Here is a 13,970-nt window from a genome sequence, read left to right as displayed (position 1 = left end):
CGGGGGTGGGGAAGGGGTTTGTGCGTGTGTTGGGAGTGGGGTGTAGCACAGAACTCAGCACTGGCTCCTCAGTTTTGCAATAAATCTAAAACTGCTCTAAAAATCTCAGTAAATGAAACCAGAATGTCTTCTGTTAGAACTGGTTATATGAGAAATATTTTGAGTTGAAATGCATGCCATTCCTTTCCAGGCCTGGGGCCACTCATTAACTTATCACCATTACTGAAGCGACTCAGCACAGTGTCATTTTGTTTTCCTCTTTAGTGTTTCTTCCTTTGGGGTTCTGTCTTTTGTTTTGTTTTGCTTTGTAGTGCAAAGTGAGATGACGCTTTATTACCTGGGGCATATTAACTGCTCTGTAGGGTGACCAGTGGTTTGATAGGATTTTATATTTGGCAGCAGTTGATTTGTGATGCTAGGTTTTTTTTTTTTTCCAAGAAGCTACTTCTTTTTTTTCTCCCCAATATGTTGGTTTATTTATTTTGAGAGAGGGAGTGCGAATGAGTAATAAGCGTGACCGGGGGAGGGGCAGAGAAAGAGAATCCGAAGCAGGCTCCATGCTCCATGTGGAGCCCATTGAGGGGCTCAGTCTCACAATCATGAGATCATGACCTGAGCCCAAATTAAGAGTCAGATGTTTAACCGACTGAATCACCGAGGGGCCCTACTTTGTGATGCTTTCTAAATAAGCCCTGCTCTGCTGCTTCATTCCTCCTGTGGTGTCTCAGCACTACCTGTTGGCTTTTCTCTCTCCCTAGGTGGGGATCCTAATCCACACCAATCAGTCTCAGTTTAATTGTGATGGCTTTTAGGGGAGAGAAGGGTCCTGGGTTCTTGCTGGGTCTTAATTCACCCCAGAGAAGTTTTTAGTCTCTGCTTCTGCCCCCCCCCCCCACTCCCTTAATCCTGTTACTTGGCTGTAGTACACATTTGTTTTGGGAACTGCAGGTGAGTTAAAAGAAAGGTAAGAATTCTCTCAGATTTCATCATGAAGAAGGCCGCTATAGGTCCACAATCTAATCAACAACTTGGAAAATTAAAACTTGGAGAACAGTCAGCTTTTGAAAAACAGATTTAGAGGCCAAACATAACCTCACCTGAGCCTGTGTGAGCTCTTTAGACAGTTCATTTAGTGAGATGTTTGAATACATCGTGCTGCCCTGATCTCCCTGAGAGGATCATGTGATGCACACAGTATGTGTTAGATTAACATTCTCAGCTCTCAACTGTTCAGATTTCAAAACGCAGCTGGCCCCAAATACTTTAGATAAGGAATCGCTGGCCCGTGTTCATATTCTGATGTGAATCAGTCCAGATTTTATACAGACACACAAACATGATACGTGAAAATACACAGTCACACATTGATATATGCACGTGGTAGTACTTAATACATTATTGTTACATGTATATTAAATACTTCAAACAAGCAGAAAGTGCAGAGAGAGGCAAACATCTTTGTGTTCACACCCTGAATGAACTGTTTGCATTTTGTTTGCTTATAATAATACCCGTTTGCATGTAAAGATACAGCTTTTGTTCTCTTTGTGCCCATTTCTACTCTCCTTGTCACCTGCTGGAAAAAAGAAATTGCAGATATTATGTTGGCTTTAACCTGATTTCTCTAATGCATTTTAAAAATATGAAATATGGATAAGGATTCTAGGTAGGTGCAATTCTTGTTTTTTAATGTTTGTTAATTTTGAGAGAGAAAGCAAAAGAGAGAGAGAACATGAACAGGGGGAGGGGCAAAGAGAGAATCTCAAGCAGGCTTTGTGCTGTTACCGCAGAGTCAGACTCGGCGCTCAATCTCACAAACCTTGAGATCACAGTCTGAGCTGAAATCAAGAGTCAGACACTTAACTGACTGAGCCACCCAGGTGCCCCTAGGTCAGTGCAATTCTACTTCATTCTTTTATCAGCAACAAAAACAGAAGTTATTCCATCTACAAATAGTCTAGCTTTTAAATATTCAAATATTTAAAGTTTATATCTTGGCATCCAGCTTCTTTGGCACTTTAGTATACTGAGTCATTTAAGAGTGACCTTAGTCAGCATCTGGTTATCTCGCAATGTGACTGAACTCTTGAATTTATTTATATATTCCAATATATAAATTCGGATATAGTCCAGTCCGAACTCGGGGAAAGAGAAAGGCATCCAACTGTATGACTTCTATGTGCCCTTCAAGCCATGAACTTCTGGTGCAATGTGGTTCTCGCTGTCTCTGGCTGACCTCACAGCAGAGTACAAATCACTTTGAGTTTCTTAGGAATAAACACCCCTACATAGGTAGTTCTTTTGTTCTTCCTGGTGGAAAAAGATAAAGCTTACTCTTCATTCTGTAAGAACAGCAAGTTAACAACATTCAATATTCTCTCCATTTCCTGTATGGCTTTTTACTGGAAGAATGGAAGTCAAATAGTTAATAGGATTCTTTTCAATTTTTCAAGTTTTAAGTTGGCTTGCTCACTCGATATGTTGAGCTTTTACAGAAATCTATTCACTTCATTTACAGTTTTTTTCCCCTAACTGCCGTTCTTAGTTTTAATATCTAAAGGTGGTACTTCTTCTGAGTACTGTCCATTGATTTCCAGGTGATTTACTTTGAGTTTCCTATTAATACATAATTGTGTCATATTTTAGACTTCACTTTAAAACAACCCTTTTGTGAAATTTTCCACAGTGATTGATACTATGTTCACTCTTTATCAGTCCATGATATAAATCAATAACAGTTTCCTGACATTATTCGAAGATTCAGTGAAGAGTAAGATTTATAATACAGTAGTAAAAGCTGGTCTACTCTCTGTAAAGTTACAGTGTTCTCGGCCTTCTTAATTTAGGACTGCACTGCACATCGTTTCACCAGATAGCTCTGCTCTGCAATATCTGCTAAAGACCAGTTATCTTTTTATTTTATTCTAGCAATGCAGCATACCATAATCATTAATGGCTCAGGTTACATATTTTTCTTATTAGGTGTGTGACCTTCAACCAATTACTTTACCTCTGAAGCTTCTGTTTCTTCTGCTTTAAAATGAGGATGAAAATAGGACCATCTTCACAAGGTTGAAAAAGTGAAGGTGCTTAGTATGTAGTAAGTTTTACATAAGCTTGCGGTCGCTCTTATTGATACTACCATCATCCAAAAATTGCTATATTCTAGTTTTTCTTTACTTATTATAGTCCTACATTCTCCACTTCCTCTTAGATATGTATTCTTTTTTTTTTTTTTAAACAAGGTATCAAAGAATCAAAATCTAAGTGTGCTAGTTGAGTATTTCTCTGGAAAGGCTTGCTTTGGTTTTTCATCAGAAGTAATCACTTGAGTATAAGCAACATTTACAGGTTGTTTGGTTCTTTCTTTCTTTTTTTTTTTTTAATATTTTTATTTATTTCTAGGAGAGAGAGACAGCGTGAGCGGGGGAGGGTCAGAGAGAGAGAGGGAAACACAGACTCTGAAACAGGCTCCAGGCTCTGAGCTGGCAGTCAGCACAGAGCCCGACGCGGGGCTCGAACCCACGAACCGCGAGATCATGACCTAAGTGAAAGTCGGACGCTTAACTGACTAAGCCACCCAGGCGCCCCTCAGGTTGTTTGGTTCTTGAAAGCAAAACCAAGAAATGATTTTGCTTTTTCAGGGAGTAATATAATATCACTGAATAAAACAGGTATCAGCAAGATCCTGATAAATAGTTTTAGGAAGGAGAGGCCTCTGTATATCCCTTGAAATCTGAAATCTCAGATTTCCTTGAGGATCTTACAAAATGCAGTTTTCACTTTTCCTTCATTCATGGTTGAAATTCCTGTGGTTGAAACATTTTTTCTGGGTGAGCTCTTTCTCACTTACTGATTATTAATTGGTTCTGTATTTCCCAAAGGGAATTGCCTTTGGTCACGAATCAAAAGAACTGCTTAGCTGAAACAAGCAATACAAACCAGAAATAGCCAAGATGATTTTGGAATCATCAGATGGCATTATTCACAGATATAAGATACATTTTTTAAGGGAAGCGATGATTTTTCTTTTCAAATGTGGAAGGTTTTAATTCATGGTAGAATTATAATGTTTTGTTTTACAGTTCTGAATTTAATTCTGTAGAAGTGAGCAAGCAGAGGTGTGGATGACTTAAAATTATTTTTATTTGGCTTTGGAAGTAAGATGTTATAGTAACATTTTAATATGAATGTCCGGAAGTCTAGTGGTTCCCTTCAGGTAAAATGATGTAACCATATTGTACAGATCTGTTCTGTAGTTCTATTTCAACTTGTCCCAAGGCCCCACCCAGTTTATTCAAAGAGTAGGAAAATATGCCTCTCTGGAGGCCTGGAGAAATACCCCAAACATTCTTTTCTCTAGCTTTCCTTTAAGTTGTGCAAAGCTTCGGGGCACCTGGGTGGCTCAGTCGGTTGAGCATCTGACTTTGGCTCTGGTTATGATCTCATGGTCTGGGTTCAAGTCCCATGTCGGGCTCTGTGCTGACAGCTCAGAGCCTGGAGCCTACTTCTGATTCTGTGCCTCCCTCTCCCTCTGCCCCTCCCTTGCTTGTACTCTGTCTCTCTCTGTTTCTCCAAAATAAATAAACATTAAAAAAAATTTAAGTTGTGCAAAGCTTCAAATATGGTGGTCAATAAAGGCTTGTCTAATGAGTCTAAATAATTAAGTATCTGTATTTTAGTTGACTTTAGTTCAGCATGATTCTAATAATAAAAAGAAAAAATCTTTCAAAATTAGAGCTGTCCAAAATAAATCACAATAACTTAATGGCGTTAAGCATACTGTATTTCTCATTTACAGTGCCTGTGTATATTACATCAAAATCTTTCTTTAAAACCTGTTATATTTTCTGCCTCTTGTACGAAGTCCAAATTTCTTAGTTGGTTACGAATCTACAAAAACCCCAGTTCTAATCAGAATTTTAAAAATCATTAATATTATATACATCTCAATATAAAGTATCAGAAATATGGCTAAGACAATAGTCCCTCCTGATCACATAGTCTTTATCTTGAGTTTAGTAAAGACATTACCTTATTTTCACTTCTAGACCCTGTTCTATGTAATATATATGTATGTACAACATATATCTAGAAACCAAAACCATTGTGATTTTAGCCTAGTAGAATCGTACTATAAAGTTTTTTATGTAATTTAAATTTTCACCTAGAAACACGTTTTAATGTTCATTCCGTATTAGCACATAGATATTATTATTATTTTTTTAAATANGCGAGATCATGACCTAAGCGAAAGTCGGACGCTTAACCGACTAAGCCACCCAGGTGCCCCGTTCTGATATTATTTTTAACTGGCATGGTAATCCATGGTCTATATAAGCAACCTTTTATGTTTGATTCACATTTAAATTTTTCCATTCATTTGCTATCAAAACCAACATTGAAGTAAACATTCCAGGACAAGTTTGTGTGTATGCCTGTGAATGTCTCTCTAGCATAAATGCTGAGAAGTGGGCTTAATCTTTTTAGCGTGTGCTATTTTTCTTTTCAGTAGATGGCATCAAATTGCCCTCTAGCTGGGCTGTACCAGTTCATGCAATTGGTTTGTTCCACCTGTTAATTCATCATTCTCTCTCTTTTTAAAAATATTTATGTTTGAGAGAGAGAGAGAGAGACAGAGACAGAGGGTGAGTGGGGGAGGGGCAGAGAAAGAGCTTAACTGACTGAGCCACCCAGGCACCTCAGTTCATCGTTCTCTTAAAATCCTTCTACATGTGGGAGGAAAATGTTTCCCTCTAACGGTTCCTTGCTGGGTCTGAAAATTAACAAAACAGATTGAAACATACAAAATTATTTAATGTAAATCTTACCTGACCCTGGAGCCTTAATAGGGACATAAAGACCGCAAGAAACAGTTAATCCTGACCTTTTACATGAGGTTTGTTGAAGACTGGACAGCTGTGGAAAGATTTGAAAGGGCAAAGAGTGTGAGCTGAGTGTAGTAAACTGGGAGAAACTTAGCAAGGCTTGTTCATTCAGATTCCTGTGTGTGTGTGCTGTCTGGTCTTCCAGAATAAGGGTGCTCCTTTCTCCAGTTATAGAGAGGGTGGGCACCTCTCCCATGAACGTATTGTGATCTGCTTTAGGGCAAGATCAGAAAATCATGTCCTGCACGTGGCAATTCTTACATTCCTTCAACTTGAAGTATGCAGTATGCCAAGGTGCACCATAGTTTGGGAAAGCGTGTCTGGAACCCCATCACCCTATAGCACCCAGAGTGTTCTAGTACATGTGTGTCCAGAGCGAGCACTTCACCAGGAGTGTTCTAAATATGCCACGCTCATTCACGTCTCCTTCCTTTTGCTTGTAACGTTACCAGTTTCTCTCACCAAAGCTGAGGCAGCACTTACAACTGAGGCAATTCATTATTCGTTATTAGGTAATTAATATTTTTACCAACTTTTTTTTTTTCAAATTTTGTCTCACATGCTTGACAGATATAATGAAGTGCTTTTCTTTGATTCTCCTAGTACCTTATACACATGTCTTTGTAGAGCACTTCTGGTGTAGTTGAGTTGATAATGCATTAGACCAATTAAATTGGGACATCTTTGGGATCTGAGGTGTCTCTGAGAAGGTGGAGATGCGTCACCTACAGTGTCCTGGAGTGGCAGTCCCGTTGCACATCTTTAAGACTCCAGACACAATCTCTCTCTCTCACTTTTTAAAATGCTGGATTAACAACAGAGTAAGGTGATTAACAAGAAAGAAAACAAATTATATCAGTCATTATTCAGAGTGTTAGAATAAATTAAATTTAAATGCCTCTGAGTGCTTTGATTTATAAATATTAACTACTGTCTGTGGTTATTGATCCTGTGTTTTACCTCATTAAGTCGGTTTCTGTATATGTATACATAATATTATTAGTATTTAAATATTCTGATTCAAAAAAACTGAATCATTGCCTCCAGAAGATCCATTACAAATGAATTCATATCTCAATTAAATTGAGTTGTAAACCACCGTGTTGATTACCCCAAAGAGCTCATTTTAAATGCATATGACTCTTAATGGCTGCAATGGGAAGGCAAGCCTTCAGTCTGGATGAATGTTTCAACTTTTAATTGAAACAAGGTTACCTAAGACATTAAGTTACATAAGATGCTGTCAAAGCCCTTATGACTTTATAAATTTATCATTGGAATGTTCTGGTCAAAACAGTTTTTTCAAATTAGGTTGAAAGGTGGGACAGTTGCAAATGAGCTTCTCTATACAAAGATCTGTGATTGTAAGACATTTACAGTGTATTTTTTAATCATTTGTTTTTCTGTAATTATAGTTGATTTTAGAAGCTACTGTTTTATCATCAAATGCTAACGTTGCTCTAGATGACATCAGTCTATCCCAGGAATGTGAAATTTCAGATAAGTCACTTCCAGGTACCAGCGCACTAAAGAAAGGTGAGTTTTTTCTTTGTAGTCACTGCAGTTTTGAAATAATTAGTTCCTCCTGATACCAAAATTTAAAATATATCAGAGCCCTTCCTTAATGTGGCTCACTGATAGCTAATACCAGGATGTGGATTATATCCCATATCCTTCAAAACTGAAACATATTTTTGAAATATATATGTGCTGTATCACAGTCTAGGTGTTAGAGAGTCTTCCAGTAATATTCTATCCCTGTGGCTAAAACTGTCACAGACAGTTTTTTATAAGATTTTTTAAAAATTATGAAAGAATTTTAATTATTGTGCATATTATAAAACACTTCTATAAAAATGTAATTCTATTTTAATTTTGTTTGGCACTTCAGATGAATATTTAATGAAATTCATGTTTCAGAATCACCTAGGAGTTAAAAAAAGAAAAACAATTTACTGGGTTTGGGAAAGTAACTTAAGGCTGGCCAAAAATTTAAATCCTGACCCTAACATTCTCAGTTTAAGTTCAGAACATAATTATTTTCAAGTAACAGATGGAGTTTGGCTAATTCTTTGACTAAATATTTTGAAGACCATTTTAATTAATGGACAGAAAGATTGTCCTAAAAATCATACAGGCATTTTTGAAAGTCTAACCATTATTTAGGCTCTGAGAATGGATTGAAACAGCAACATTATGCCTATGGTTACTTTGTCATTCTAGCACTGATTGATGTTTCTCTTTGATTTCTTCTATCCCAGAGTCCTTAGTAAATAGACAACATTAAGGATTTTGCCTGGAATCGATCACACTTCTTTTATCTTTTTTGTCTGTATACACGAACATTATTTGCATTTAGAAATCAGGCACATCGTACATTCTGAAATTATGTTTCATTAAACAACATATTTAGTGAGTGGAAAAGTTGTACTCTTCCAGGAACCAAATGCAATAATCAGAGATAATATAGGAGAAACATTTGTGGATCGAGAACTGGATTAAAGAACTTTTAATTAATAGTCATTTATTCTAAAGTCATCTTTCATGGGTGACATGGTACAATTCCATGTAAAAACTCTATCTGGTGCCATGTATTTATTCAGAATGTGTGTTCTGAATTTACAGTAAACCTTTCTGAACTCTGTGTGTGTAGTGGTTTTGATAGACACTGAGGAGTGCAGAGCAACAGATTTAATGATGAATGTTTTTGAGGGTCAACCAGAATTACCTTCTTTCTGTTATTTAATTAACATTTTCCTTCTCCTGATCAAATACCACGTTACCAGAATTGGAATAGCAGAAAGTTGACATTTCTGCTGGAGGTAACTGGAGGCAACAGTGTAGTTACAAGTTTTAGATTATCAATAAAATTACCATTAGCTGAAGTCTCTGAGAGTACTTGATGTCACAGAGAAATCTTTTCAGAAAGTAAATCAAAACTTTATGTGTTTTTCAACCCAGATTTCATCTGAGTTGGATAGTGCATAATTCTTTTTTAAAATTTTTGTTTTAATGTTTATTGTTTTATTTTAATGTTTATTTTTGAAGGAGAGAGAAAGATTGTGAGCAGGGGAGGGGCAGAGAGAGAGGGAGACACAGAATCCGAAGTGAGCTCTGGTCTTTGAGCTGTTGGCACAGAGCCTGAGACGGGACTTGAACTTACAAGCTGTGAGATCATGACCTGAGCCAAAGCCAGACGCATAACCAACTGAGCCACCCAGGCACCCCAGGTTACAGCATAATTCTGATTAGGCCAAAATTATATATGACTTTTTCCTGAAAGGCCAATTGTTTTACACAAAGAAAAAAACCTCTTTTTTACTGTTTTTGCCAATTTGTCCAATAGGTAATTGTAAGATCTCCCTTGTGGAATTTAGTATTATTACCAGGCAGAATCATAGGGATGGCACTAGATTAGGCCTTCAACAGTAAGGCAGGTCCCACTGGAATGAGTTATATTTGTGAGGCAGATTGGCCAGAGATTTACCTAGACCCTGTGTTTGAATTAAAGCCTTGGAAGGCTTTAATGAGCATGCAAATGACTATAACAGTTAAGAGAATTCTTAATGCCTTACGTATACATTTGAAACACCATACATAGGATGAAAACAGAATTCTGAATTGGCCTTTTTATGTAGCTTCTGTGTCTTTAACATATTTAAAAACTAGTATTCATAAAGCAATTATACGTTCCATTTATCTGTTGAAGGGGAAGAGAATGTTTTATCCTCTCCATCTCTTAATTTTGAAGCTGGATTTGTGCCACGTGAGGATGCAGGCTGCATTTCATCCAGCAAATTCTGTGATTTTACGTCTGATTGCCCAAATGGAGCATATGAAACCAATTGTGGTGAGTCAGTACTTTAAGTACTTTGTCATTTGGCTAAGATTTATGTGTGCAGTGGTCCCTACTTATCCATGGAGGGTACATTCCAAGACCCCCAATGGATGCCTCAAACCACAGATAGTACCGAATCCTGTATACACTGTGTTTTTTTCTATACATATTTATCTGTGAAAGAGTTTAAGTTATAAACTAGGCATAGTAAGAGATGAACAATAATAATAAAATAAAGCAATTATAGCAATGTACTATAATAAAAGTACCTGGATGTGGGTTTTCTCTCTCAAATATCTTACTGTACTTACCCTTCTTGTCATGATATGAGTTGATAAAATTCCTATTGATGAGATGAAGTGAAGTGAACAGTGTATCTGTGTGACATAGTATTAGGCTACTATTGACCTTGAAAAAAATAATTCCAGTATAGATAACATACAGTGTTATATTAGTTTCAGTTGCACAATATAGTGATTCAAGATTTCCATATGTCACTAGGTGCTCATCCAATAAGTGCACTTCTTAATCCCCATCATCTGTTTCACCCGTCTCCCCACCGACCTCCCTTCTGATAACTATCCGTTTGTTCTCTGTAGTTAAGAGTCTGTTTCTTGGTTTGTTTCTTTCTCTTTTCATCCCTTTGCTCATTTTCTTTTGTTTCTTAAATTCCACACATGAGTGAAATCATATGGTAATTTGTCTTTTTCTGATTGACTTATTTGACTTAGCATTATACTCTCTAGCTTCATCTCTGTCATTGAGGGTGACCTAGATAAATGCAAGATTTCATTCCTTTTTATGGCTGAATAAACATAGAACAAATATGAATACAAATATACTACATCTTTTTTATTCATTCATCAATCAATGGACAGTTGGGCTGCTTCCATAGTTTGGCTATTGTAAATAATGTTGCTATAAACCTAGGGGTGGATATATCCCTTCAAATTGGTGTTTTCATATTCTTTGGGTAAATACCCGGTAGTGAGATTACTGGATCGTAGGGTAGTTTTATTTTTACCCTTTAGAGGAACCTCCATACTGTTTTCCACAGTGGCTGCACCAGTTTGCATTCCCACCAGCAGTGTATGAGGGTTCCTTTTTTCTACATCCTCGCCAACACTTGTTTCCTGTGATTTTGATTTTAAGCACTCTGACAGATATGAGGTCATAGTTTTGATTTGCATTTCCCTGATGAGTGATGTTGAACATTTTTCATGTGTCTGTTGGACATCTGGCTGTCTTTGGATAAATGTCTGTTCATGTCTTCTACCCATTTTTTAATTGAATTATTTGGAGGATTTTTGTATGATGTTGAGTGTACTTCATATCTTTTGGATACTAACCTTTTATTAGATATATCATTTGCAAATCTCTTTTCCCATTCAGTAGTTTACCTTTAAGTTTTGTTGATTGTTTTTTTGTTTTTGCTGGGCAGAGACTTAATTTGATGTAATCCCAATTTTCCCATTCAGTAGGATGCACCAAAAATGATAAGATACCTAGAAATAAAAATAACCAGTGTGAAAGACTTGTACTCTAAAAATTAGAAAACATTGATGGAAGAAATTAAAGACAACACAAAGAAATGGAAAGACATTCTATGTTCATGGATTGGAAGAACAAATATTATTGAAATGTCTATGCTATCCAAAGCAATCTATAGTTTTAATATGGTCCATATCAAGATACCAACAGCATTTTTTTTCAGAACTGGAACCTAAAATCCCAAAATTTATCTGGAACTCCAGGAGACCTTGAATAGCCAAGCAATTTTGAAAAAGAAAGCTGAAGGTATCACAATTCTGGACTTCAACTTAGGTTACAAAGTTGTAGTAATCAAAACAATATGGTGCCGGCACAAAAATAGACAATAGATCAATGGAACAGAATGGAAAACTGAGAAATAAACCTACAGTTATATGGTTAGTTAATCTTTGATAAAAGGGGCAAAAATATTTAATGGGAAAAAGTCAGTCTCTTCATCAAACTGTGTTGGGAAAACTGGATGGCTACGTGCAGAGGAATGAAACTGAACACTTACTCCATACACAGAAAAGAATGCAAAATGGATTAAGGACCTAAATGTGAGACCTGAAACCATAAAAATCCTAGAAAAGACCACAGTCAGGTAATGTCTCTGACATCAGCTGTAGTAACATTTTTCTCGGTATGTCTCCTTAGGCAAGGGAAACAAAAGCAAAAATGAAGTATTAGGACTACGTCAAAACAAAAAGTGTCTGCACAGTGAAGGAAACAATCAACAAAATTAAAAGGCAACCTGCTATTGACCTTTTGACTATACATCAGAAAAAACATTATCTGATACTTCCTAACTGGGTGACCTTGGGTGACCTTGGGTAACTGAAACCATGGAAAGCATACCACAGACAAGGGAGAACTACTGTTATGTATTTATTCTCAGCATGTAAAGTGTGCACGACTCAAGTGAATATTGTTTAGTGAAGACAGACAGCCAAAATGGAGACCTCTATACAACTGAAATGACTTGTGCCTGAAAGCAAACCAGATTAGCTTTAAAACAGTAGTGGAAAAAAAGGAAGACACCTCTTTAACTTTCAGTTTTGATGTGTTGGCATATAGAATTTGAAATCAATGAAAGACAGATCTCAAAAGATAAGCACAGGAATGTGTTAAAGACGTTCCTTTATTAAATTCTTTCTGGATATGTAAGAATGCTTTATTACTCTTCTTCTCAGCAATTGCCATTCTAGTAGCAAAGGACTATATAATGCCTAAGAATGTTCTTTCAAACTATAGTGTACCAATAAATAAATTGGTACTAAAACTATAGATCTTGGCTAGTTGTGTATGTTTTTAAATCTTTAAGAGTCTCCTTGAAGTTTTGCCTTTCTAAAAGCAGTACATCTCTTCCTTCTGCATTAAACTTCTATGAGTCTAACGTTATCCTACCATCCTTGGAAAATTATTAAAGAAGGAAAAGAAGGGGATGGTGTTGGTGTGACAGTCTTTGCATTGTATTTAAAGAAACTCCTGTTACAAGGGTGCCTGGGTGGCTCAGTCGGCTATGCGTCTGCCTTCGGCTTAAGTCATGATCTCACAGTTCATGGGTTCAAGCCCCGCATGGGACTCTCTGCTGTCAGCACAGAGCCTGTTTCAGGTCCTCTGTCTCTGTCTCTGTCTCTCTCTCTCTCTCTCTCTCTCTGCCCCTCCTCTGCTCACACTCTCCCTCTCTCTCAAAAAATAAGTGTTAAAAACATGCAAAAGAAACCATTGAAGACAATGAAGTCAGGTAAGAGGGAAGGTTATAAGAATATCACATTCTCTTGGTCACTCATACCTAAAATGAAACTCCAGTAGTTTTCTGTCAAGACAGTGAAAAAGCATGGGCATTTTTATGAGGCTTGGTGGAGCATCCAGTTGAAAAGACTCTTCCAACAATCCATGTAGAATATAGATCAGGTTGATGAGGAAAATCAGGGGCGTTGTTGGGTTCTGGTACATTGGCAAGGCAGCTGTACTATGACTCATCACCCACTTATACTGAGCATCTATTCTATACCAAGAGATTCCCTAAAAAATAACATGTGATGATTTCCCTCAAGAAGCTTCGTCCATTGGCTAAGAAATGCATTATGTATACTAGTGTTGCAGTATAATTAGATGTATAAATAAAGTTCCGTTACAACTCTAAGGATTAGAGAACATATTCTTTAGAAGGTAGATCATTTCTCAGCAGAAATTTCTTAAAATGTTTTATCTTGCTCTATCAGAAGAACTGCCCACTGAAAATTTCTTCTGGGGAGTAACAGTTGTAAGCCTGTCTGAATACATTAAGCCTGAATACATGTTACCAAAGGTACATGGTTTAAGAACTTTTTCTATATGGATTCCTGTAATCATGAAAACAAATCTAAGAGGTCACTATTGTTAGCCTCATTTTACAGACTTTCTTAGTGTCCATTCAAGGGACAGAAACCACACTAGTAATTTGAACAAGGAAAGTGGCATGAAAAGAATTATTTATTTTTTTCTTAAATGTTTTATTTACTTTTTTAAAAGAGAGAGACAGACAGCATGAGCAGGGGAGGGTCAGAGAGAGAGACACAGAATCAGAATCAGGCTCCAGGCTCTGAGCTAGCTGTCAGCACAGAGCCCGACACAGGGCTCGAACCCACGAACCTGGAGATCATGACCTGAGCCGAAGTCGGACGCTCAACTGACTGAGCCACCCAGGTGCCCCAGGAATTATTATGTAA

The 13,970-nt window shown here is 37.0% G+C and overlaps 1 protein-coding gene across 1 annotated transcript in view; it reads left to right on the top strand.

Moving 5' to 3' along the window:
* MALRD1 (MAM and LDL receptor class A domain containing 1) overlaps nt 1-13,970 on the top strand; it is a 757,419-nt gene that overhangs the window by 108,240 nt on the left and 635,209 nt on the right. The window contains exon 15 of the mRNA XM_077772480.1: nt 7,304-7,424. Coding sequence (XP_077628606.1) covers nt 7,304-7,424 — 121 coding nt within the window. The remainder of the gene's footprint in view (nt 1-7,303; nt 7,425-13,970) is intronic.

Source organism: Crocuta crocuta, unplaced genomic scaffold (assembly GCF_008692635.1).
Source record: "Crocuta crocuta isolate KB4526 unplaced genomic scaffold, BGI_CrCroc_1.0 scaffold96, whole genome shotgun sequence".
NCBI classification, from domain to species: Eukaryota; Metazoa; Chordata; class Mammalia; order Carnivora; family Hyaenidae; genus Crocuta; species Crocuta crocuta.
The sequence above is the reverse complement of the archived record's forward strand: the minus strand, read 5'-3'. Positions and strand labels throughout refer to the sequence as shown.